Source organism: Gopherus flavomarginatus, chromosome 6 (assembly GCF_025201925.1).
Source record: "Gopherus flavomarginatus isolate rGopFla2 chromosome 6, rGopFla2.mat.asm, whole genome shotgun sequence".
NCBI lineage: Eukaryota > Metazoa > Chordata > Testudines > Testudinidae > Gopherus > Gopherus flavomarginatus.
Genome location: NC_066622.1, coordinates 104,752,886 through 104,777,453, shown reverse-complemented (window position 1 = coordinate 104,777,453; position 24,568 = coordinate 104,752,886). Strand labels below are relative to the sequence as shown.

The following is a 24,568-nucleotide window of genomic DNA, read 5'->3' as shown; positions in this document are numbered from 1 at the left end:
TTCAACACCTCTACAATGTTACACAATATATTTGGTGATATCTTCCTCCCTTTCCACCTCATCTGTGGTTACCCCCATCTCATTTTCCCCACACCTCCCTTTTATTTCCATTCCATCCCCTTCTCTCCAGCCACATTAAGTCCATTTTGCCAGAAGTGCTTCAATTTTTTCCTACAAAGAGAATGTCACAAGTAGTTTATCAAATTTGTTACAGATAAGTATTTCCATCATTATAAGGGGGTTTAAATCCTCTAGCCTTAACAGCAGCTTGCATGGAGAAGACATGGGAGAAGGTAGATGGCAGCTTGGAAACTTCACTGTGGTCAAGGGTGTATGATTTAAAGAAATTATTCCATTTGATTATATATATGCAAACAAAAATTTAAACACGGGCACACTGATCCCCAACACAGTGCTGATGGGCATCTTTTGGCAACTCAAAAGCCACACTACCATCCATTACGTTCTGCCCTGACCTTCTCCCCCATGGGTTACTTTTATTAGCAAACTTCAGATTGAGAATTGTTAAAGATTGTAGTTACAAGGTGGGTAATGAAGAATTACATTCATAATATGTGTTGTGTAAGATAAGGAATATAAATAGATCAACTGATTTCCAACTTTCTCTCCCTTTGCAATTGTATAACACCTGACCAGCATGTTAAGGTGTTACAGGAAGTAGATCAAACTATTAGGCTCCCTGAGAATTTTAGTAACAAACACATAAGTCAAGCATTGAAATTCCCATCTCACAAGTGCTTTCCTACATAATCAACCTGCGAAGATCATTCTTCTCTGGCTCAATTTATAATACACAGAAACAAATGATTTACGGTATGTTATCACTAAAATCTGAGTCTAATCTATATTGGTATAAATAGTATAAATTAATATTTGTATAAAATAGTAAATCAGTTCATAATAATGTACTTTTTCTATAAACATCAAAAATAGCAGGTGATTTTAAAAAGTTGGTAAGATATTTATTTGTAAGCCTGAGACTGAAAACTAGTAACTGTTTCATAAATCTAATTATTAGGAAAACTAGCCCAAACTTCTTTAGTTGTTTCTTCTAACAGCCCAGTTCAAGAAATAAAAGCTTCTACAAATATTACAAATATGAAATAGATCTCCATAAGCATACAGCTCTCAAGGAGGAAGTATAAACATGCAAAATTAATAAAAGGATTGCTGCAGCAGTTAAATCAAATTATAGCATATGTATATCCTGTATTATTTTCAACACTTAGTGTTGGAGAAAAGAGTTTCTTAAATAACTTGATACAGGGAGTAACAAGTTGGGAACTATCCCCATCTTTTAGCTTAACAAATCACTATTTGAAGTGCGACATGACATGTTATCTTGTGATACTTAATAATTTGTATAATTCCCTCTTGGCTCCTGTGATTGTACTTGGCTGGTTCTCTCCTCTTACTAACCACTTCAGCATTTTGTCTAATGGCTCCTCATCCTTCCTCTTCCTCCCTTTCTTGGCATCTCTCCAAGTTCTGTCCTCAATCCCCTCCTTCTCCAATTACAACTTCTGTATCATCATCTACTCCCTTAGGCCATTGCTACACTGGCGCTTTACAGCGCTGCAACTTTCGCGCTCAGGGGTGTGAAAATAACACCCCCGAGTGCTGCAAGATACAGCGCTGTAAAGCCTCAGTGTGAACAGTGCCGCAGCGCTGGGAGCACGGCTCCCAGTGCTGCAAGCTACACCTGTAGAGGATGTGGAGTACGTGCAGCGCTGGGAGAGCTCTCCCCCAGCGCTGGCGCTGCGACCACACTCACACTTCAAAGTGCTGCCACGGCAGCGCTTTGAAGTGCAAGTGTAGCCATACCCTTAGTTTCAACAAACATCCTTATGCAAATAATTCCCAAGTTTTCCCCTGTAGCCATAACCACTTCCCCATTATCTGCTTCTCCAGCTGCCTCCCAAACAACTCTACTTGGATCTTTTCTATCATCTCAATCTCACCAAAACTGAACTAATTTGTCCTTCTAAACCCTCTCCCTTGCATACTTCCTCTATGGCCTGGTCTACACTGGGGGGTGCCGATTGATCTAAATTATGCAAGTTCAGCTCCATGAATAACATAGCTGAAGTCGAGGTACTTAGATCAACTTACGGTGGTGTCTTCACCGCGGTGAGTCGACTGCTGCCGCTCCCGTCAACTCCGCCTGCACTTCTTGTCAAGCTGGAGTAAAGGAGTTGATGGGAGAGTGCTCAAGGGTCGATTTATCACATCTAGACTAGACGCAATAAATTGATCCCCGATGGATCAATCGCTGCCAGCCAATCCAGCAGTAGTGTAGACATACCTTATGACAGTGGTCAATTCCACCACTCTTCTCACACACAAGACTCAATTGTCGTCTGCATCCCCATATACAGATTCACATAAGTCCTGTAACAACTTCTGTCACCAAACCCCTCCTTTTCTTTACTACCCCCATTGCAAAAAATGCTTGTCTGCACTTTAATATTGTTTCCATTGGTGTATCTTTCCTCCCTGGCTTATTTTCTTCCAAAATCATCCCTCTCCTCCTGTTTTATCTATGGAAGAAACAGCATTTTTGACACTGATCAAGTTTCTTGCTTTCCTGAAACTCTTCACTATCTAAAAGTTCCTTACTTGTTCACAGCCCTTCCAGGGGCGGCTCTTCACCTTCCAAGCCCCACATGATCCTGACTTCTGTTAATTTCTTTAAGCAAATTCCCTTACTGGAGCTCAGAAGAATTACTTGGCAAGGCACTAAACAGAACTCTTGAGCAAAGCCTGCATTGTTTGACTTACTGGAGTTTTTAAGGGCCAAATTTTGGCCTGTGATGCGTGATTACCAGAGGCTGGGACTGGACGACAGGAGATGGATCACTCAAATTGCCCTGTTCTCTTCATCCCCTCTGAAGCATCTGGCACTGGCCACTATCAGAAGACAGGATACAAGGCTAGATAGACCATTGGTCTGATCCAGTATGGCCGTTCTTATGACTGGCTTCCACTAGATTTAATGAGAATCACATGGAACATGACCAAGTGCAGAATTTGGCTTACAGCAGGAGGATCTTCCCAGAAAGAAAAGAAGGGAAGCCACCCAATTTTCACCAGTCAGAGTGCGCACCAGAGTTGAGAGGAACAAAATCAGTCAAAAAAGGAGAAAAGTCTTTCCTTTGTGCCATAACACCAGCATAATCCACAAAGAAAAGTGTACTGCTGAAAAACATGGTCCAGGTTAAATAATTGTGTATGTTAAGAGCAAACATGAAAGTTAGCATTCAGCTCACTGAACAAGTTCAGTACACAGGTACACCATTTCCTATTATATTGTCTGCACACCAGCTTGTTTATAGTGCATCAGAAATTAACTCAGGCATGTATAAATGCATCTTGGATTTGTTTAACCCATACAATCCTGACATTCTCCTGAAGTCATTCCTCAAGGGAAAAGCTACCAGAAAGTGGAAGAGCAGAAAGGATTTATTTTGAAGGCATTATCTAAAAAACAAGACTTTAAAATCCAAGAGAGAGAAAACAAAGTTACCCTTCACAGTTGTAAAAAAGTAGCAAGTGTAAGAGGGGAGAAAAAACGATAGAAACAGGTACAGAAAACAGAGGGAAAGATGGAAAAAGGAGAAGGGAACACTGACTATAATTCCAATACTTAGTTTTATAATAAAAACTGTTTTGCTTTTGCATGATATTTTCCATTACAATAAATAAGGGTTATAGATGGACAGAGGAGGGAGAATGGGGTGTATCTGACAGGAAAATGATGGGGAAGTCAGTGTTGAAAATATTTAATTTTCAAGAATCTCACGTTATTTCTAATTTTGCAGGTGCTAAAGCCCAAAATTAAAAGCCAGCATTGAATATTTGACATTTACTATATCAATTAATATACTCCTGAGCTATTTTAACACCTTTTGCATTCATTTATTTTTGTAACTGTCATTCATTGTAAAGCTTTATTAATGCCATGCTAGTTTAACGATTTAAATCCATGCAGATCAGGACATCACACCATTACTACCTTGGCATGCTCTCTGTTCTTCCATGTACACATCTATGTGTTATGTGCGCAAAATTGTAGGAAAAAAGGCAATTAAATAGTTTTGGAAAAATGCTTATTTTACATATAGCTTGCTCAAAATAGAGGTATAGTAAAAGACGGTTACTCACCTTTGTAACTGTTGTTCTTCGAAATGTGTTGCTCATATCCATTCCAATTAGGTGTGTGCACGCCGTGTGCACAATTGTCGGAGAATTTTTACCCCAGCAACACCCAGTGGGTTAGCTGTGGAGCCCCTGGAGTGCCTTCACAGAACTGGATACATCCCCCAGCCAACCCAGCACCCCCTCAGTTCCTTCTTACCACCTGTGACGGTTATTGGGACCGTGGAGCACAGCATTACTGTCCTCCACTCTCTCTAGCTTTTACTTTCTGGTTTGGATAATTGTCCTAGATCTTGTAGCTATATAGTTAGGTTGTATAGTAGTCTTAATAGTTGTAGAATTCGTTTGTAAATAAAGTTAGCGGGTTGGAAGGGGTTCCTTCCTCTTCCTCCCTGAGCTCCGTCCAGACTCATGCCCAAGGCTCCGGGGTTTAAGCCGTGCTCAGCCTGTTCAAAGCCTATGCCAATGGGAGACACCCCCGCACCCGATTCCTGTTTGAAGTGCCTCGAAGAATTAGCTACAATTTTTGTGTAATATGAATAGGAAGTTCCACTGGGCTGGAACCTCTCTATTTGGCTGTAAAGTACCTAGCATGCTTAGGCGCCATGAATAGTTTTCTCACTCGATATTTAGGTTTGTGTGCATCTTATTCTACCCCAGTCAGCAGTAATTTATCCAGGTGTTTGACACACTCTCTAGGCAGTTCTACATATTTTATTTCAGTACTGATTCGGCAGTCAGGGCTCGCATACCCCAATGATAATTTGCTTGGCAATTAGATTTATGCATTCTTTTATGCAAGCACTTCCTTAAGAGTTGGTTCAGCTATTGCCTTTTCCCCCTACTTTCCAGTAGGATAGCTAAGACTTATTACATTTTTCAAATAGGATTCTTTCAGCACTGTAAGTCTGAATCAGCAATCACTTTATATTTGGGGAGAGGAGTAAAACCACTGAAAGCTTTTTCCTTTCTGTCCCCTGCTGAAAGGAAGGATACATTTAGCCACTGTATTGGCTGGCACAAGGGGGAGGGATAGCTCAGTGGTTTGAGCATTGGCCTACTAAACTCAGGGTTGTGAGTTCAACCCTTGAGGGGGCCATTTGGGGATTGGTCCTGCCTTGAGCAGGGGGTTGGACTTAGATGATCTCCTGAGGTCCTTTCCAATCCTAATAATCTATGAAAAGGTTGGGAGAAAAAAAGTTATATAGGTGAATGGGTGAGAAGTTCTCAAGCAGTTTGTCCTGGCATAATGGCGCACACAATAATGAGACAGCAAGGGAATTAGGCCAAGCGTTAAGAACAAAAGCAAAAATACATTTTCCCACCTGATTTGTAGTTCAATATCAGTTTCATTTCCCAGGCTTCTGGACTGCCTTTTTAAAATATTGCTCGTGTTCTTCTCCACAAATACCTTCCCTATCTCTGTTTGCTTCCTCTGGGACCCTGACCAAATCTCCTCTACTGTTGGCTCCCACCCAATTACCAAACATTGTATTACGAGACCCAACATGAAACTCTTAGCATGCTACTTTTTAAAAATACTCATCTTTTAAAATAGTCTTAATGACGATATACATTTTAAAATGGCCTATTCCACCATTTTTATCAAGACATTTTTATGTTGTCAGTTTTATGGACACAATTTTTAAAAATGTTTTTAAAAATCTATCCATTTATGGCTGAAGTGGCCTGTATAAATTGAGTTGGTATTCCAGAACAGTTGTGCATGGAAAAAATGTTCACATAAAACCAAGATAAACCTTCATGGGATAGCAGCCAAGTAGAGGTCACAGACAGAATGGACATGGAGACTCAGAATTAAAGTACACTGTGCAGAATGTTTGCATTGTTGCTGCCCATGCTCCACCATGCATAAACGTACATGAATTATAAACAGGATGCTCTGAAACTGACATTTTAGTAAGCACTGCTGCACACTTGAAAAAAATGAAAGGCACAAAAAGCACCATAGAATTTGGCTTCAGTAGACAAAAGCTTAAAGAAAAAAAGAGTGGGGATTACAGCTCATATGCAGAGCTAAATGGTCACAGATTCCAAACATTTCATCTGAGAAAAACAGCAATTACACACACACACAAAAAGATACAAGTAAACTACAGACGTATCAGAGGAATTGTGTCTCAAGAGCAAGTAGCATACAATTTGAAAGACAGATGAAACCCAGAATGGATTCCAACAGAAGGCTTCCAAGTAGAAGTTGGAAATATTATAGTGTAGCTCTATTGGAGATAAAAAATAAGCAATTGAAGCAGACCATTATTATACTACCACAACTGCATAGGGATTCACAAGGATCCTACTCTGCACTGAAGTAAACTATACACCATTAGCTCACACAACAAATACAGAAACAATTACAATTGTCCTGACACCAGAACCTCTTCATGTAGATTCTTTTCTAATATTCTTTTAGAAACCACTCATTGAACAGAGTGCTGAATGGACTTTCTATGCATTTCTAATTACTCTGATACCAAAGAGCCCCCCTCCCCACCTTCCAGCCCACAGACAATTAAGCCTTTTAAAAACTTTTGCTTCCAGAACGTAAAAGAACTATTACCATAAAGACTATAGGCAGAAAGATGTACATGATTAACTCTAAACAAGTAATATTTATCTTATTGTTTACTGAAATGCAACCATTATTAACAAATTTAGTTTGGTTGTGTCAAACATCAACTAGGAGAAAGATTCCATCCAAGTTGGAGAAATCAAGCAATATTAAAGCAGCAACATGTTTTCGATTTCAATTACTATATGGAAATGGCTATAGCACTGAGCATACATATTATGAATTGATTCATAAAGCAGTATGGGAATCATTTTGACGACTTTTTCCTCAAACATCTATTAAGCCATTTTTAAATGAAAAAGCTTCAGTAAGGAGGCAGGAATACAGCATTTAGAAATGAAGTAGTTAGATGTGTAATTTTCATAATTCAAAATCCTGCTAAACCATCACCACATGTAAAACAGTAAAACATTTTCTTTTTTCACTTTTACAGAGCCACTGAATCTGTAGCAACCTCATTGAGTTTAAGCACAAATCAAGTAACTTCTTTCTTCCTTAAGGCTCAAATGGTAAGACAAGCTGAAAAAGTGACAGGATACAGTATTTCTACATTAAGACATGTACAAAATCTATTTTAAAAATAATTTCAGAGAGACCAGCAGGCATGAAAAAAATTCAAGCTTATTTTATGATATATATACACACACACATTATACTAGCCCCATTGGAAAAAGTAGCCTGCAGACTTTAGTAAGCCATTGGCAGTTTAAAGTTAGAAAAATTACATTGTATCTCAGTGAACTTCATTACATTTTCCTGAAAAGTTTAGCTTGTTTGTACAGGAAGCTCGATGTTATTTCAAAGAAAAAAATATGTATTGCTATACTAAAACAAATTGACCCGACAGCAAGTAATTTGGTTTAATTCAGAGTACAGTTTTATATTTCATAGGTTGGAGAGCATTAAAATGAAAGGCCCACCTATTTTTACTTATTCTATAGTTTTGAAAACCAATGCAAGCAAAACCCACATTTCCTATTCCAACATTAATTTGTTAAGACTCAATCTCAAAGGATTTTAACATGCAGCTTTCCTGAAATCTGTTTTGATACACAAGGAGCTCCTTTTAGAGAAATGTCCCTTACTCCCACGATCACACTTGATCCTTCATTTCTGAATAGCAAAATATAATCTGAGCAGTTTACACCCAAAATACTTCAATAAAACACCCACACTGTGACAAGAATGAGACTTTAATCAGTTTTAAGTGGAGTTTTAACACTAAGAGATAAAGGGTTGTTAAACACAACAACAAATGGACATCTGATTTGTATGAGGCATTATCCTGTACATGTCATATTTTGCTGTTTTTGTGTATCCTCAGTGCATAGCATTACACACAGAGCCACTGTTGCACAGCACAATAGTATCTGAAGAGACTGAATCAGAGTAAGGCTGCTTGACAAGTTTTTTGTGTGCGTGTGTGTGTGTATATACATACACACTCTCTCTCTCTCTCTCTCTCTCTCTATATATATATATATACACACACACACTCTCTCTATATATATGAAAACAGACTGAAAATTTGAACTAGCAGAGTAAAAGGCACCTCTGCCAAACTGCAGTTAAAGCCTCTTTTAGCACACAGTTCTACCTCTTCCATCTGCATGCATGACATTTTTTAACAGTATTTAAAGGTAAACGAGGCACTTTGTGGCAACCACAGGCATCGTTAACATATTGCACAAATTTGCTATAACTAAACATGGAACTTGCACACTGGCACCCTATTTTTATTTTTTAAAGCTGAAACGTTTGATGCTGTATGTAAACTCCACTTTAGTTTACAATTTGTGCCACAGCAAAGAATCTTGATGCTATTTATACAACTGCCCTTAAATTAACTGTGCCAAAACATTTCGAGTGGGGCTACAGATGACTATGGATGGTACAGGGCCTAACAGTAAGCTCTTATGAAAGTGATGCCTTCAAGTAATTTCAGACATGTAAGCTGCTGCACATCCAGGAGTTTAAGTATACAGTCTAGAAACTCAGAGATTACCTACCGAATGCATTTCAAGCTAATTATGAATACTGTCATAAATAACGTTTTAATAAGGATTCAAAAACCTTTCAGTCATAGTAATTCTTGTCAAGTTCTATGGGGATGGTAACTGAAAGTATAGGAGAGTATGTATAATATATATATTTTTTATATATATATAATATATATATAATGCCATTTTTCCATTTCCAATGACTATACCATAAAATGTAAGCAAGGCTTCTCAAAAACATTGAAACATTCATAATCAAAACCCTCATTCAGACCTTCACATTCCAAAGGAAAAACAACAGTGCAAAAGCCCATTATAATGTCATTATTTCCATTCTGGCCATCAGTGTTACATACAGGAACCACACATTTAATTTTGATATCATGAGCCCAAAAGTGGGACATAGTACAGTGTCAAAATCAAAGTATTTTAAAGCATGAATATTTTTGTTTATTAGCCAACATGATTTTCAATTGCTAAAAGCAGACATAAGGTGAAACATGTATCAAGGCATAAAGTCTGGTCTTCAAGTAGCCATTGCCTGCTGCCCAATTTAACAATGGGAATTCTGAGTGCTGGACCAGCATTTTTGTTCTGTTAAAACCTTAAAATCTAATTTAACTTATGAATCAGAAAATCCTATAATAGCTTTGTTATAAGTTTAGATCACGAATTTGACGAGCAAAATTGACCAATAAATACTGAAAAAGCATGTTACACCTTTGTTTACCAAAATGTAGGTGAAGTCCTGCCTTATCTTTTTACAATTCATATTCTGTTAATGCTGTTGTACTGGGCCCTATGGATCACAGATTCATTTGTTAACTCGGTAAGAACACAGCTAATAAACAACTTCGGCGCCAGTAAGTTAATTAAAATTGGACTTTACACCATAAAGTGTAACTTTTGGGGTAGATATTCCAGAAGTTTGAAGGTCATGGTGTATTTCAGAGTGAACAGAATTTAAAAAAAAAAAAATTTCATATCTGTATTCAACAATAGTTGTACTCTTAAATTATCTGCAGTCTGGGCATGTCAATCATAATATTCAAAAGTGAAGCTCAATCACTATTTCTGGCTATATCCCTATGAAGGAATGATACAACACTGCTAGTTTGGATATCTAATTCTTTTAATAGCAAACAACAGATAGAATATTTGGGACATGTTCTACTTTTAAAAAGTACACATCTTTGTATCTGTGCAGTGTTGAGAATTTATTGAAAGACTGGTTTCCTTTATACCATGTGTAATGTCTCTTTTTAAACATTGTAGGTACTAAGTATTCAAGTAAAATTCCCTAACAGTTAATGACATTTTAAAAAAAGTGTGCAAAACTGCAAAACTCATTGTAATGAATGTAATAGAATGTGTAAGGTCAAAGGGGGGGAAGGGCTGACAGCTGTTTGTTTGAATAAATGAATCCATAAATCTTCAAAATAAACACTAACCTGTAGAATTTCAAATTGAAGTTTCTCATGCACCGTTATAAAATATTTTATATTTAATGAGAAAAAAAGCTTGCAATGCAGCACATGAAGCATTCACAGCAGGTATATGATTGAAAAACTAATAAAATAAGTAAGATGTTGACTGATGTACGTACTAATAGCATCTGACTTTCAGCACTGGCCTTGATTACACAGGAGATGGAGCAGCCATTACAATTGAGAAAAACATTTAATAAATCATTGTCTTTTTTAGAACAATAGTTTCAAGCCCATTTTAGGTTGATAGCCTCCACATTTGTATGGTTAAGTCATTGTTGCTGTGTTTCTTATCTGTGACCCCATTTTTTTCATATCCCTTCATTTGTGGGTCTTTAAGATGTTGTGGAAGGTTCATTCCTGTACCCCTATATGGAATCACTCCCTCTAGCTGCCTTTTCTAGCACCATTATGCTTAAAAAAATAAAATGCACAAACAACAAGCAGTGACAGCGGCCGATTCCTCAAACGTCCAGGATTAATTACTGCAGCATGCTAAAGAAAGGTGCATGTAAGTAGCTGGATATGGTACATAGTCCAGGGTCCAGCATAATATATTCCTTTCAGAGCATTTCTTTCATTCCCCTATCCAGAATACATGCATCAGAATGTAGTACAACCCTTTAGAAACTTCTCTTAGCCAACTGCGGACTTATCTGTTGCCACTTAAGTGCAAAAAAAGGGGCAGGATGTGAACCTGTATATCAGAAAGCTTTTTTCCCCCCCAACTGCAGTTGGTGACAGACAAAAGGAAAAATTCCTACGCATACACATCAGATCTGTCTCCACTTTTATAAAACTGGAATAAAATGGGAAAGTGCCATCTTTATATTTCCTAATTGAAATTTTAATGTCCTTTTGACACAAAAAGGTATATACATAACATAGCTACGTAACCTTTTTCAACTGGACAACAAATGTCAAACCCTGTAGATTTATAGGGCAAAATAAGATTGGTCAGGAAAGAATTGTTCCTATAATTGGTAATCTGACACAATGTTCTATTGCCATTTGAAAAGGTCCTTTTTTTCAGTTTATTCAAGTTTGTCTCTTCGTGGTTTTTTTTCCCAGATAAAAAAAATATTCAGACTTTTGTAATCTGCGTATGCTGATCTTCATCAAAAGGTTCATTCTCTGGATCAGAGTCAGTGGTGTCAGAATATCTATAATGATCAGGTTCATTGTCACTAACATCCGGTGTTACTGAAGTAGAACTGCTAGCCTCTGGATTTGATGGCTCCTCTGTTTTCGTGAAAAATAGCTTCACCTAGGAAAGGAAGAAAACAAAAGGTTAATATAGTCTGAACTTTTCTTTCTTAAAGTAGTTGAGACAATACAGGCCAAGCCTACACTTGGAAGGCTTTGCTTGTATAGCTATACTGGTGAAGTGCTCCTAGTGTGGACACAGTTTACACTGGAAAGCTTATTCTAGCTCTGCACAGTGAAATAAGTTAACCAACAAAAGCACGGTATTGACATAGGTCCTTTAAAATCATTCTACCATGTACATGTGTTTAAAAACCTCCAACTACATACAACCTTTGATATTAAACTTTTGGCATACAAAATGCCAAGTCCCAAATCTAAAACACTTACAAACTTTTCAGTAGCACAAACGGTAAGAGTCGTGAATCCATGTCAACAAGTACCTTAGGATAGGGACCATTAGGAGCTCCCACGACAATCATAAGCAATAAGAAACACCCAATTACAATCACTGTTGTGCTCTTTGTGGCACTATTAATTACTCACTACCAATTATCCTTTTTCCTTTTACTTATCTTTATACAATTTATGTATCAGTGGTTATACTGGTTAAGACAGATGGATATTGTAGTGATGTTTCCAAATAGCAGAAGCATCCTCAGTTCAAAGAACTCTTATGGCTAGAAAGACAGTATATAGAAATGGCACCTTCTCCACAAATACACTCCCCATGTGGATTCAGTCATGTCTATTCACTTAAAACAAGGTTGAAGACTCTGAAGTAGACAGTGTTAATTAATAAATACAGTTGTGTTTACACTTGGAAAAAGAAGGTTACTCACCTTTGTAACTGTTGTTCTTTGAGATGTGTTGCTCATATCCATTCCAGTTAGGTGTGTGCGCGCCGCATGCATGCTCGTCGGAAGATTTTTACCCTAGCAACACTCGGTGGGTCGGCTGGGCGCCCTCTGGAGTGGCGCCACTATGGCGCTGGATATATACCCCTGTCGACGCAATGGCCCTTCAGTTTCTTCTTGCCAGCTACTCCGACAGAGGGGAAGGAGGGCGGGTTTGGAATGGATATGAGCAACACATCTTGAAGAACAACAGTTACAAAGATGAGTAACCGCCTTTTGTTCTTCGAGTGATTGCTCATATCCATTCCAATTAGGTGTTTCCCAAGCCTTACCTAGGCGGTGGGGTCGGAATGAGATGTTGCAGAATGCAAAACTGCTGAGCCAAAGGCTGCATGATCTCTGGACTGTTGACCCAGAGCATAATGAGAGGCAAAGGTATGTACTGAAGACCAGGCAGCTGCACGGCATATCTCCTGGATGGGTACACGAGCCAGGAAGGCAGCAGATGAAGCCTGGGCCCTGGTAGAATGTGTGGTGAGGCGGCTCGAGGGAACATTATCCAAGTAACAACAAGTACGGATGCAGGCTGTCACCCAAGATGAAATCCTCTGGGAGGAGACAGGTAGGCCCTTCATTCGGTCCGCCACTGCAAGAAGAGTTGGGGCGTTCTACGAAAGGGCTCTGTTCGCTCGATATAAAATGCAAGCGCTCTACGAACATCTAGGGAGTGCAACTGTTGCTCCCTTCATGTTGAGTGTGGTTTCGGGAAGAAGATCGGAAGGAAGATATCCTGGTTGACATGAAAGGCCAATACCACCTTAGGGAGGAACGCCGGGTGCGGTTGCAACTGCACCTTGTCCTTGTGAAACACAGTAAACAGTGGATCCACCGCGAGAGCCCGAAGCTCGGAGACTCGTCTGGCCGATGTAATGGCTACGAGGAAAGCTGTTTTCCAGGATAGGTATAGTAGCGAGTAGCTTGCTAGCGGCTCTAATGGGGCAGACATAAGTCTGGATACAACCAGGTTGAGGTCCCAGGCTGGGGCAGGGTGGCGTAACTGGGGGTATAGGCGCTCCAAGCCCTTGAGGAACCTAGAAACCGTAGGGTGCGAGAACACTGAGCGGCCACTCTCCCCCGGGTGGAAGGTAGAGATAGCTGCCAAGTGCACCCTCAATGATGATATTGCTAGGCCCTGCTGTTTGAGAGACCAGAAGTAGTCCAAGATGGTGGGGATCGGGATCTCGATGGAAGTAACATTTTGCGTTTCTCACCAGCAGGAGAAGCGCTTCCACTTGGCCAGATACGTGGCCCGAGTGGAAGGTTTTCTTCTACCCAGGTGAGCACCCCAGCCGAGGGATGACGCGTCCACTGTCAGGAACATAGAAGGCAGGGGCGGATGGAACGGCATCCCTGCACACACCAGGGAGGGCGTCAGCCACCAGTTGAGGGAGCGTATGATGCTCGGGGGAATGGTGACTATCATGTCTATGGTGTCTCTGCTCGGGTGGTATACTGAGTTGAGCCAAGATTGGAGGAGATGGAGGCGTAGCCTGGCGTGTTTGGTCACGAAGGTGCAGGCAGCCATGTGACCCAGGAGACTGAGACACGCGTGAGCCAAAGCAGTCGGGAAGTTCTGTAGGCCTCGGATAATTGTTACCATCGTCTGAAACCGAGGCTGAGGTAAGCAGGCTCTGGCGAGACTGGAGTCCACAGTGGCCCCAATGAAGTCTATCCTCTGTGTAGGAACCAGAATAGATTTCTCTGTGTTGATCATCAGGCCTAGACGAATGAATAGGTCCTTGACGATGCCCACATGATAGGAGACTTGTGACTCTGAGGTCCCTCGGATGAGCCAATCGTCCAGATATGAAAAAACATGTATCTGACGGCGGCGGCAAGCGGCGGTGACTACGGCCATGCACTTTGTGAATACTCTTGGGGCTGTAGAGAGGCCAAACGGTAGTACTGTAAACTGGAAATGCTGACAGCTGGCCACAAACCAGAGGTACCGCCTGTGAGGATGATAAATGGTGATGTGAAAATACGCGTCCTTCATGTCAAGGGCAGCATACCAGTCTCCGGGATCCAAGGATGGGATGATAGTCCCCAGGGATACCACGCAGAACTTCAACTTTATCATGAACTTGTTGAGTTCTCACAGGTGTAGGATAGGTCTGAGACGTCCCTTCGCCTTGGGGATTAGGAAATAGCAGGAGTAAGACCCCTTGCCCCTTTCGTCGTTTGGTACATCCTCTATGGCTCCCATGGCAAGGAGCGACTGCACCTCTTGTAAGAGGAGTTGCTCGTGAGAGGGGTCCCTGAAGAGGGACAAGGATGGAGGGTGGAGGGGGGGGCGTGAAATAAACTGGAGGTGATACTCACGTTCCACCGTGCGTAGGACCCAACAATCTGAAGTTAGGAGGGACCACGCAGGAAGGAAAAAGGACAGGCGGTTGGAAAAAGGAGGGAAAGGATCCTGGAACATAACTGGTATGCTGTCCTCAGACGTAACTTCAAAAGTTAGGTTTTGGCCCCGTAGGTGGTTTAGAGGGATCTTGATTTTGGCCCCCTTGGGATCCTGACTGTCGTCTACGGCGGGCCCTACCCCGCCTTCTACCAAAGTCCTGCCTTGGTCTAGGCGGAGGGTACGGGCGGTGAGGCTGGGGACTGGAAGGCCTGCGCTGAGTCACCGGCGTGTGCATGCCGAGAGCACGCATGGTGACCCTGTTGTCCTTCAGGCTTTGTAGCCTAGGGTCCATCTTTTCAGAAAACAGGCCTTGACCGTCAAAGGGCAGGTCCTGTATCATATGCTGAAGTTCTGGTGGGAGGCCTGACACTTGGAGCCATGAAATACGCCTCATGGTGACTCCCGAGGCCAGAGTTCTGGCGCCAGAGTCAGCTGCATCCAACGAGGCCTGGAGGGAAGTTCTCGCCACCTTTTTCCCCTCCTCCAAGGGGGCTGCAAATTCCTGACAGGAGTCCTGGGGAACTAGCTCCGTAAACTTGCCCATCGCCACCCAGGTGTTGTAGTTGTAGCGACTAAGCAAGACTTGCTGATTCGCCACCCGGAGTTGGAGGGCCCCTGCAGAGTACACCTTACGGCCCAGTAGGTCCATACGCCTAGCCTCCTTCGATTTTGGTGCAGGAGCTTGCTGGCCATGGCATTCCCTCTCACTGACGGATTGTACAAGGGAGGAGGATGGACGTACAAGTACTCATACCCCTTGGAGGGCACCATGTACTTGTGCTCAACTCCCCTGGCTGCGGGTTGAATGGAGGCTGGAGACTGCCAGATGGTATCAGCACTGGCCTGGATCATCCGGATAAATGGTAAGGCCACTCTTGTGGGGGCATCAGCTGACAGAATATACATCATCAGGTCCTCTATCTTGGGAACCTCCTCTGCCAGGAGATTTATATTGAGCGCCACACATCTCAGGAGGTCCTGGTGAGCTCTCAGGTCAATTGGAGTAGGGCCCGTGGAGGATGTCCCTGCCACTGCCTCATCAGGAGAGGACGAAGATGAAAGGTCAGGGACAAGTGGGTCATGTGTGGCCTCGTGGACCTGGACGCCCTCTGGCTCCCTTGGTAACTCAGACTCTGGAGGGGGAGCTAGCACTTCCTCCGTAGTGGGAGGAGGGGGGCAGCTAATGGTCGCCTTCGGCACCCGGTGCTCTGATGCGGCAGAGCGAGATGGGGCTGGAGGTACACCTTGGGCCTGGTGATATGCCCAAGGCATCCAGAATGACCACTGATGGGGGCCTTGATCTTGGCCCTCGGGTGAGCACATCGGGGTCCTGGTCCTGTGTATATGAACTGTCCGCCTGGGACAACACGGATGGGTGGCAGGATGGCCAAAGAGGAGCTGAAAAACCCTCTTTTTGCTTTAATGAGGCCCCGAGGATCGTTACTGGGAGCCATACCGGTACCAAGAACGAGATTGGGACCTACGACTGGAGTGGTGCCGGGAGGTCAACTGGGATCTCGAAGCTCGGCGTCTGGATCGGCTGCGAGAGTCACGGTGCCTGGAGCGGTGCCGGGAGCTGGATCAGTACTGAGAGTACTGGGCCGGTGAACGGGACGCTGATCTGCGCCGCGAGTATGACCAGTACCGAAGAGGTGATCCGTGCTGGGACTGCGAGCGGCGTCGGGACCGGGATCAGCGACAGGACCGGGAATGCCGGCGGGATCGCGAGTGGTGCCGTTCTGCGGTGCCAATAGAAGGCGGTCTTATCAGGGCAGGCTTGCCCACAGACTGTATGACCCGCACCGGTGGTGCTGGGGGTTGAGGTAGCACAGACACAGTCATTGCGATGAGATCTCTCACCGTGGAGAATGTCTCTGGCGTGGAGGGAATCGTGAGCTCAACCACGGCTCTTGGCAGGGAGCTTTCAGGGACCGGAATCGACGGTGCCAAGGTAGTCGGTGCTGCGACAGGTGTAGGTGCCGGGCGGTTCGATCTATCCGGGTGTGGCGCAGAGGGCAAAGAAGCAGCGGAAGTCTTGGGCCTTTTCACCCTCGGGGAAAGAGAACGGTGCCAAGGAAGCACTGGTGCCAGAGATGGTCGGTGCCGAGGGGTCTTAGCCGTGCCGGCGCAATCCAGTGCCGAAGAGGCACTTCTGGCAGTAGATTGTCCAGCGCTCGGTGCCAAGTGCGGAGGAGTAAGAGCTGCCTCCATCAGGAGCTGTTTGAGATGGAAGTCCCGCTCCTTTTTTGTCCTCAGCTTGAAGGCCTTGCAAATGCGGCACTTATCGGCGAGGTGAGATTCCCCGAGGCACTTAAAGCAGGAGTTGCCAGTGAACTGGACATGGGCCCCAGCACCGAGTGCGGGGAAGGGGCTAATCCCCGAACCTCTCTTAACTATATACACTAAGTAAAGAAGTACTAAAAAAATACTAAGTACAGAAATTTCAACTATATACACAAGAATAATGAGAAAAACTATGAATAGCTAGGGAAGTGGAGGTCAGCTAAGCCACGCTCCACTGTTCCAACGACCGACACGGGCTATAAGAAGGAACTGAAGGGCCGTTGGGTCGGCAGGGGTATATATCCAGCGCCATAGCGGCGCCACTCCAAGGGGCACCCAGCCGAACCACCGAGTGTTGCTAGGGTAAAAATCTTTCGACGAGTGTGAATGCGGCGCGCACACACCTAATTGGAATCGATATGAGCAAGCACTCGAAGAACTGAAATTAATTAATTTACTAGACTTGGTTTAAGCACAAGTGGTTCTGTACGTGCATCAATCATTTGTATTCTGAATCGCTGCCGTTAGCCATGTCACCACCATTCTTTATCACTCTTTGAAACTTTTTCGGTTGCAATACCTCCTTGGTTTCAAACAGTTCCCAGAGCAATAGATTTCAGAAAACTACTAAAAGCAAGTTAATCCAAACAATATTTGGATACTGTATTCTGAGATCTCCCATAATTTTCATATTCCTTCATTTGTGGGTCATTTGCAGAATGTGTGTAGGGAAACAAAAGTTTTATAAGCAAGATAAGAGTACCAAAAGGTTCTTGGAACCAGACATTTCTTTAGTAGAGACAAGGATTTAAAACACAAGCTTCTGAGTGACATGAACAGAATCAGATTATGGAACAAATGCTGAGACAGGAGGCAGAGTGTATGCAATCCTGCACACCAAGGAACTCAACTCAAATATTTAGTGTAGAGCTGGTGCATCCACTTGTCAGCCCATGAAAGGAACATACGAACGGCCGTACCGGGTCAGACCAAAGGTCCATCTAGCCCAGTATCTGTCTACTGACAGTGGCCAATGCCAGGTGCCCCAGAGACAGAGACAGTGAACCTAACAGGCAATGATCAAGTGATCTTTCTCCTACCATCCATCTCCATCCTCTGACAAACAGAGGCTAGAGATACCATTCTTTACCCATCCTGGCTAATAGCCATTTATGGACTTAACCACCATGAATTTATTCAGTTCTCTTTTAAATGCTGTTATAGTCCTAGCCTTCACAACCTCCTCAGGTAAGGAGTTCCACAAGTTGACCATGCGCTGCGTGAAGAAGAACTTCCTTTTATTTGTTTTAAACCTGCTGCCTATTAATTTCATTTGGAGACTGCTAGTTCTTGTATTATGGGAATAAGTAAATAACTTTTCCTTATCCACTTTCTCCATATCACTCATGATTTTATATATCTCTAGCATATCCCCCCTTAGTCTCCTTTTTTCCAAGCTGAAGAGTCCTAGCCTCTTTAATCTTTCCTCATATGGGAACCTCTCCAAATCCCTAATCATTTTAGTTGCCCTTTTCTGAACCTTTTCTAGTGCCAGTATATCTTTTTTGAGGTGAGGAGACCACATCTGTACGCAGTATTCGAGACATGGGCGTACCACAGATTTACATAAGCCAATAATATATTTTCAGTCTTATTCTCTATCCCCTTTTTAATGATTCCGAACATTGTTTACTTTTTTGACCGCCTCTGCACACTGCGTGGACATCTTCAGAGAACTATCCATGAGGACTCCAAGATCTTTTTCCTGACTCACTGTAGCTAAATTAGCCCCCATCATATTGTAATGGAAATACAAGCAGCACAGAGACTATTATATCCCTAGGTTTCCTACTTGCTGCTAGTGTAGATCTGTCAAGTTTGAGTGTTTTAATTTTTCAGACCATGACCATATTCATAATTTATGCTGTGTAAGCTGATCAAAGAAACTCTTCAGAATTAAAGACAAAAGTTACAATTGAAAAAAATGATATCTTAACTCCTGAAAATCTACCACCACCTTCTGCAGTAATTCTAGTATCAGTTACTGAATTCTTAAAAACAGATAAACTTAAGCAATGACATATTCAGATATATTGCTTGCCTCAGTATAGGAAGTTATGTAACAAATGGTTCCTAGAGGAACATGTTTTGATAATGCAGTATATTTTAAATAACTACACACAGCTCTTCAAAATTCTGTTTATTCTATGCTCTTTAAAAAATACTGACCTTGAAGTTTGGGGAGAAATATCTGTTGGCTTTGTCTTTATTTGCCTTATCTAGATCATTTTTTGTTAACGTAAGGATTAGATATTCCTTGTCATTATCTGAGCGTTCTGTGCTGAAAATACCATCAAGTTCCTGATCTCCAACTAGACTTCCATTTTCTACTTTGTCTGAATTTTCATCCAGTCCTATGAAGAATGTATTTACCCAAAAGTGAAACATTTTGTCCTGTGGGAAAAAGCAAGCTTGCTTTAGTATTTACAGATGGTACATTATCTTATTTGAATACAAGCATCATCTGTTTTTAAAAAATTGATGAGTTTAATACCACCAAACCACACAAGACATAAAAATCTAAACAGTACTACACCACTGGCACATCAACTCTCAGGAAGTAGATTTTCATTAGTCTTCCTACATAACATACAGATCTTATCTATATTAATCACCACATGGATTTTCCTCAGGTAATCAAATAATTTAATTTTTTAAAAAGGTCTTTCATAAACCAAAAAGGCTTCAATAAATTAAACGGCTAAATATACAAAATGGGAGATTAAAAACTTAGTACAAGTCGCAAAAAGTGCCAAAAAAAGAGTTACTAGGCATATAAAATAAAAATTTATTTTGTACACAGATACATACAGTAGCTGTTCCCTGACAGACAATCCTTACCAGGCTACTTGGATCAGTAGCACTGATAGTCAGTGAAGGACATCTGTTTTAATATTTGTAATTTAAGTACTGTTCCATTAAACAGAATATTTTGCTTTTATTTTTTATGAAAAAAGTTTTAGTAAGAAAGAACACCATCAATACAGAAAATATCTGAAAAGGATTAATTTTATCCCCTCGTGTAGATCACCTAAAAGCAAATGTTTGCCAAGATGGCTGGGGAGGGCAGGGGGAAAGAGAGAACAGGAGGTCAGCCACTGGAAAAAGTATTTGCAGACCTCTGAAAAGAAAGGAAAGTAATATAAATGTTTATTGAGATGCTCAGTTATATTTGCTGGCATATCTACTGATCAAATCAAGGCTGAAACATTCTCTCAAGCATTCCAAATGACAGTAAGCAGGGAATAGTTATTACCTGCAAAAAAGTATAAACCAGTTTATCTTGCACTGCAGTGTTCCAATGTGCACATGCAAGCAGATGTAAATATTAAATCCAAGTCTCAGACTGATTTATACATTCACCGATGTAACATACAACTAATAAGCACCGATAATTTATGCTCTTGATTTTAATTAGAGGTGTTGTGAGACACTATTGCAGATGCTTGTTTTTTCACATACATTCCTAGGCAAGCAGCTATAAACGTGTTCTATCCCTTACTGGGTTAAATCTCTGATGAAAGTTAAGATACTATTAAACTTAACCTTTACAACCCCTTAATATATGTAATGTCCACATCTGGTTCTCTCCTCCATACTGGCCAACCAATACCAGATCTTCAATGCCATTAATGTCTGGGTCCAGATTCTCTCTAAGATTGCTTCTCTCCTTGAAACCCACCATGACAAATGTACTTCCCTTCTGAATCCCCCCCGCCCGACATAAAATTCAAAATGGATGTTACCACCTTCAGAGCAAAACGCAGAGCAATTTTTAATATTGCTACAGTCATTCCCATAATAGTTACCCTGAAGAATGACCTGGCAAAATGGGAGGAGAGTGGAGGGAGAGGGGGGTGTATGTCCACAAAAAAGCAATGGTCTAACAAAAATAAAAAATAAAAATCAAGCACTGAATGGTGTTATACATGAGCAGAATTGGGATTGGACTCCTTCTGAACAAATGAAACTATGATGGAATCAGATATATTTCTAACAAAAAAAATTAAAAAAAAAATGCCCAACCCTTCCAGATCACACCACAGTGCTGATGATTTGGAAGGGTTGGGGGTGGCACAGAAGCTATGGTGGCTCTTCACCAACTCAGCATTCCTTATGCTGCGAGAATCTTTCACTAGCCTTGTATTTAATCTCTGCAACTGTTTCATTACTATTTTGCATATAGATCTGCAAAAACACAACCTCCCGTGCATGTGTATATATTCCTGTCATTATGGAGAGGATATACCCACTTTCAAGGAAATTTTAAATCAAGGGTGGATTTGCAGAACCCTAACAGAGACAGATAGTAATGATAGTCAAAATTGCCTTTATATACAATTAGCTAGAGAATTATCACTGTCCTCTAATGTGTACCTCACTGACGTCATCTATGCCTTTGTGGATCTCTCAACTGGATTACTGGAATGCACTGCAAGTAGAGTTAGTCTTGAAGACTCAATATATTGCAGAACATGGATCCCCACTCCAACAATATCAAACAAGTATACATCACTCCAAAGGCTGCATTCATTTTCTTTAGCTTCCAGGTGAAATTACAGATGGAAATCCAGAACTTGAAAGTCATGTGTTGTCTGGGTCCTGGATACTGGACAGAAACTCTCCTACATGGCCAACATTTTATATTAGCTGAGGTGGTGGTGAACAGTCACTAGATTAAGATGTTTGAACTGGGGGGAAGTCACTCTTGGAACTTGGTCCGCTCCCCTGGTCGCTCTGAGCTCAATTATATTGGATCAGGCTTTATGCTATGCCCTGATGGCTAGAGCCCTGTGCAGATACAAAAATCTTTATCTGCATTTGATCCATGATCCACATAAATTGTCCGTGGATGCGAATAACTGCAGATATTTGCGGATTTGCACAGCTCTGCTAACAGCTCCAAAGGTCACCCCACACCTGTAATGCAGGGCTGTGCCAAATCCTCAAGCACCACCCACTTCTCCCTGGGGACCTCCTGCCATCACTGCTGTACCCTCTTCCCTGCTCCAGGCAGGCAGACTATATCCTGGACCCTTGTGTGCAGCGCCACCTTCCCATTGGTGCTCAGACACCCCTACGCAGCTGCAGTTGCTCTAACACACAGCTGCGCTTCACTCACTGCACAAGAGCACACGGTCATGTTCCCTTCTGGGAGTTGTAGTTTACCTCCTCCATCCAAGCAAGCAGGGGACTACAACTCTCAGAATGCCCAGTGGGCTATTACTGCTGCTGCACAATTCAGAGAGCCGGGCCAGCTCGAGGGCTCGGTGATAGTCGCTCTGTTTTGGTGACTGTGTACTGCAGAGCCCTGTGCAGATACAAATTATATGTATCTGCACCCAAGCTACGATCCAGAAAAATGATCTGTGGATATCCAAGAGTATAAAGCGGATATCCGCAGATTTGCATGGGCTTTACTGATGGCCATCTCCATCTCTAATTGATCACATCTTTAATTCTTTGCCTGTGTGGATGGTAGAGCTATTCAAGGAAGGTGTCCATTTGACGTGTTAGTTTTCAATGTTCTTTAAACTTTTTACCCTGTACATGTCCTTGGAGCTTTTAAAATAGGTATAAATTGAGAGAAAAATATAAAGTTTTCTGTCTAGAATTGCATATGTAAAATATTTTAATTTTGACACTCAGTGTCTACACAGTACTCTTAAAAATTAAGAGTGCTATGTGGTATGTTTCCACCACTTTTAATGCTAGAGTCATTTAACAATCCCTCTTCTTATAAGGGACTAATTTAACAGTCACATAACTTGACAGGAAAACTGACAAAATATCTTCATTTCATAAAATACATTGTCCTTGATGCAGACAATATTCAGCGGTTCTGGAGCTAAATTAACGCTCCCAAGTTACTGAAAATGCTCTTCAGACACATCAAGGAGAAAGTTAACTGAAGTCTATCAGACCAAGTGAAACTTATTTTTAGTAACTTACTGTGTTCAAATAAGGAATTTACTCACCTTCAACTTCTTTGACCATACCTTTCAGGATTCTCAACCTTAGCACAAAGTGGTAGAACTACCTTAATTCGTAAGATTTATTTTAACCCTTACAAAAGCAACTGCAGTAGAATGTGACCCAAGTCCCCTACCAGCCTTCAAGAGTCACCCACTTCCATTTATTCTACTGCACAGAAGGCAATGTTTCCAGAAAGGTAAGGCAATTCGAGATGGCCAATAAAAATATATGCCTGAAAAATGAACAAGGCCAGGTCTGGTGTAGGTATCTCCCAAACATCCTAGGAAAACTGATGCAAAGAAGTCATCTGGCATCTCAGCAGCAACCTTATCTTCCTTAATTGGTCCATTGAAGCCCTAGATGCAACAGACCCACCTTTTGAAGGCTTCCCACTGCCAATATACAGTAGAATCTCAGAGTTACAAACACCTCAGGAAGTGAGATTGTTCATAACTGAAACTTTTGTAACGCTCAACACAATGTTATGGTTGTTCTTTCAAAAGTTATAACTTCACTATGAAGAAAAATGCTGCTCTTTTTTTTGAAGTAGTGTACATTTAACAGTACTGTATTTACTTCTTTTGTCTCTGCTGCTGACTGACTGCATACTACTTGCTCCAAATGAGGTGTGCAGTTGACTGGTCAGTTCGTAACTCTGGTGTTCGTAACTCAGATTCTACTGTACTTGAAGACAGAAACCAGGAGCAAAACACCAGGAAAAAAATTTCAGTTGACCAATAAGGGATATCATTAAAAATCTTCTTGGGTGAAGGGAGAGTGGCCTCCACTACCTCGAAAGCAAGGTCTAAAGCATGGACAGTCTGAACTGGAATTTTGTTTGGAGGCCAAATGTAAGCAATGATGGATGCTTTCTAAATCTGTGGTTAAAAGACTATAGAACAACTTTGCAAAAACTGATGGAAGCATTTCTGAAGCAGGCAATGGCAGTGGTCTTCCTCGCGATCAAGACTTCACATGGTTTTTAGTTTAAGGCACGTGGGGTTGTAAGCAATGCAAAATGCTTGCCTTCCCTCTCGATTCTCTCCCTTTGTTTGTCTCCCCTCCAACCTCATCGCATCTCTTTAGTATTTGAGCATTTAAAACTTTCTTCCTTTCTATCTGCAGGAACAGAACTATCCTAACTAGCGTTACAGGGTCTTGTGTATTCATAGGCATGTGTGTGCTCATAAATATTAAATGTGTGTGCAAAGAAACTGAGGAAAGGCTAAGATGACACAAATTTTGTATCTCTCTCAAAACTGCCAGTTTTATGGCCACTGTTACCGCTTCCAGGAGTTCCGCAGTCTAAGTGCAAGCTCCTATTAAAGATCAGTGTCCTGCACTCACCAACTGGATGACAGTTTCATGGGAGATCATGGCTATGAAGAGGTAACTATGATTTACTAAGGGTCAAATCCCATGGAGGGTTATGAATATCAGCAATAGAAGGCTTGAACTAC

General features: G+C 41.7%; 1 protein-coding gene across 4 annotated transcripts in view; it reads right to left on the bottom strand.

Annotated features, from left to right (window-relative positions):
* Nucleotides 1-7,947: 7,947 nt before the first annotated feature.
* PTEN (phosphatase and tensin homolog) overlaps nt 7,948-24,568 on the bottom strand; it is an 84,179-nt gene continuing 67,558 nt past the window's right edge. For all 4 annotated transcript variants that reach the window (XM_050959621.1, XM_050959623.1, XM_050959625.1 and 1 more), the window contains 2 exons: nt 19,302-19,526; nt 7,948-11,526 (listed from right to left, as the gene is read on the bottom strand). In XM_050959621.1, the coding sequence (XP_050815578.1) occupies nt 11,344-11,526; nt 19,302-19,526 (408 nt within the window). In that variant the 3' untranslated portion in view covers nt 7,948-11,343. The remainder of the gene's footprint in view (nt 11,527-19,301; nt 19,527-24,568) is intronic.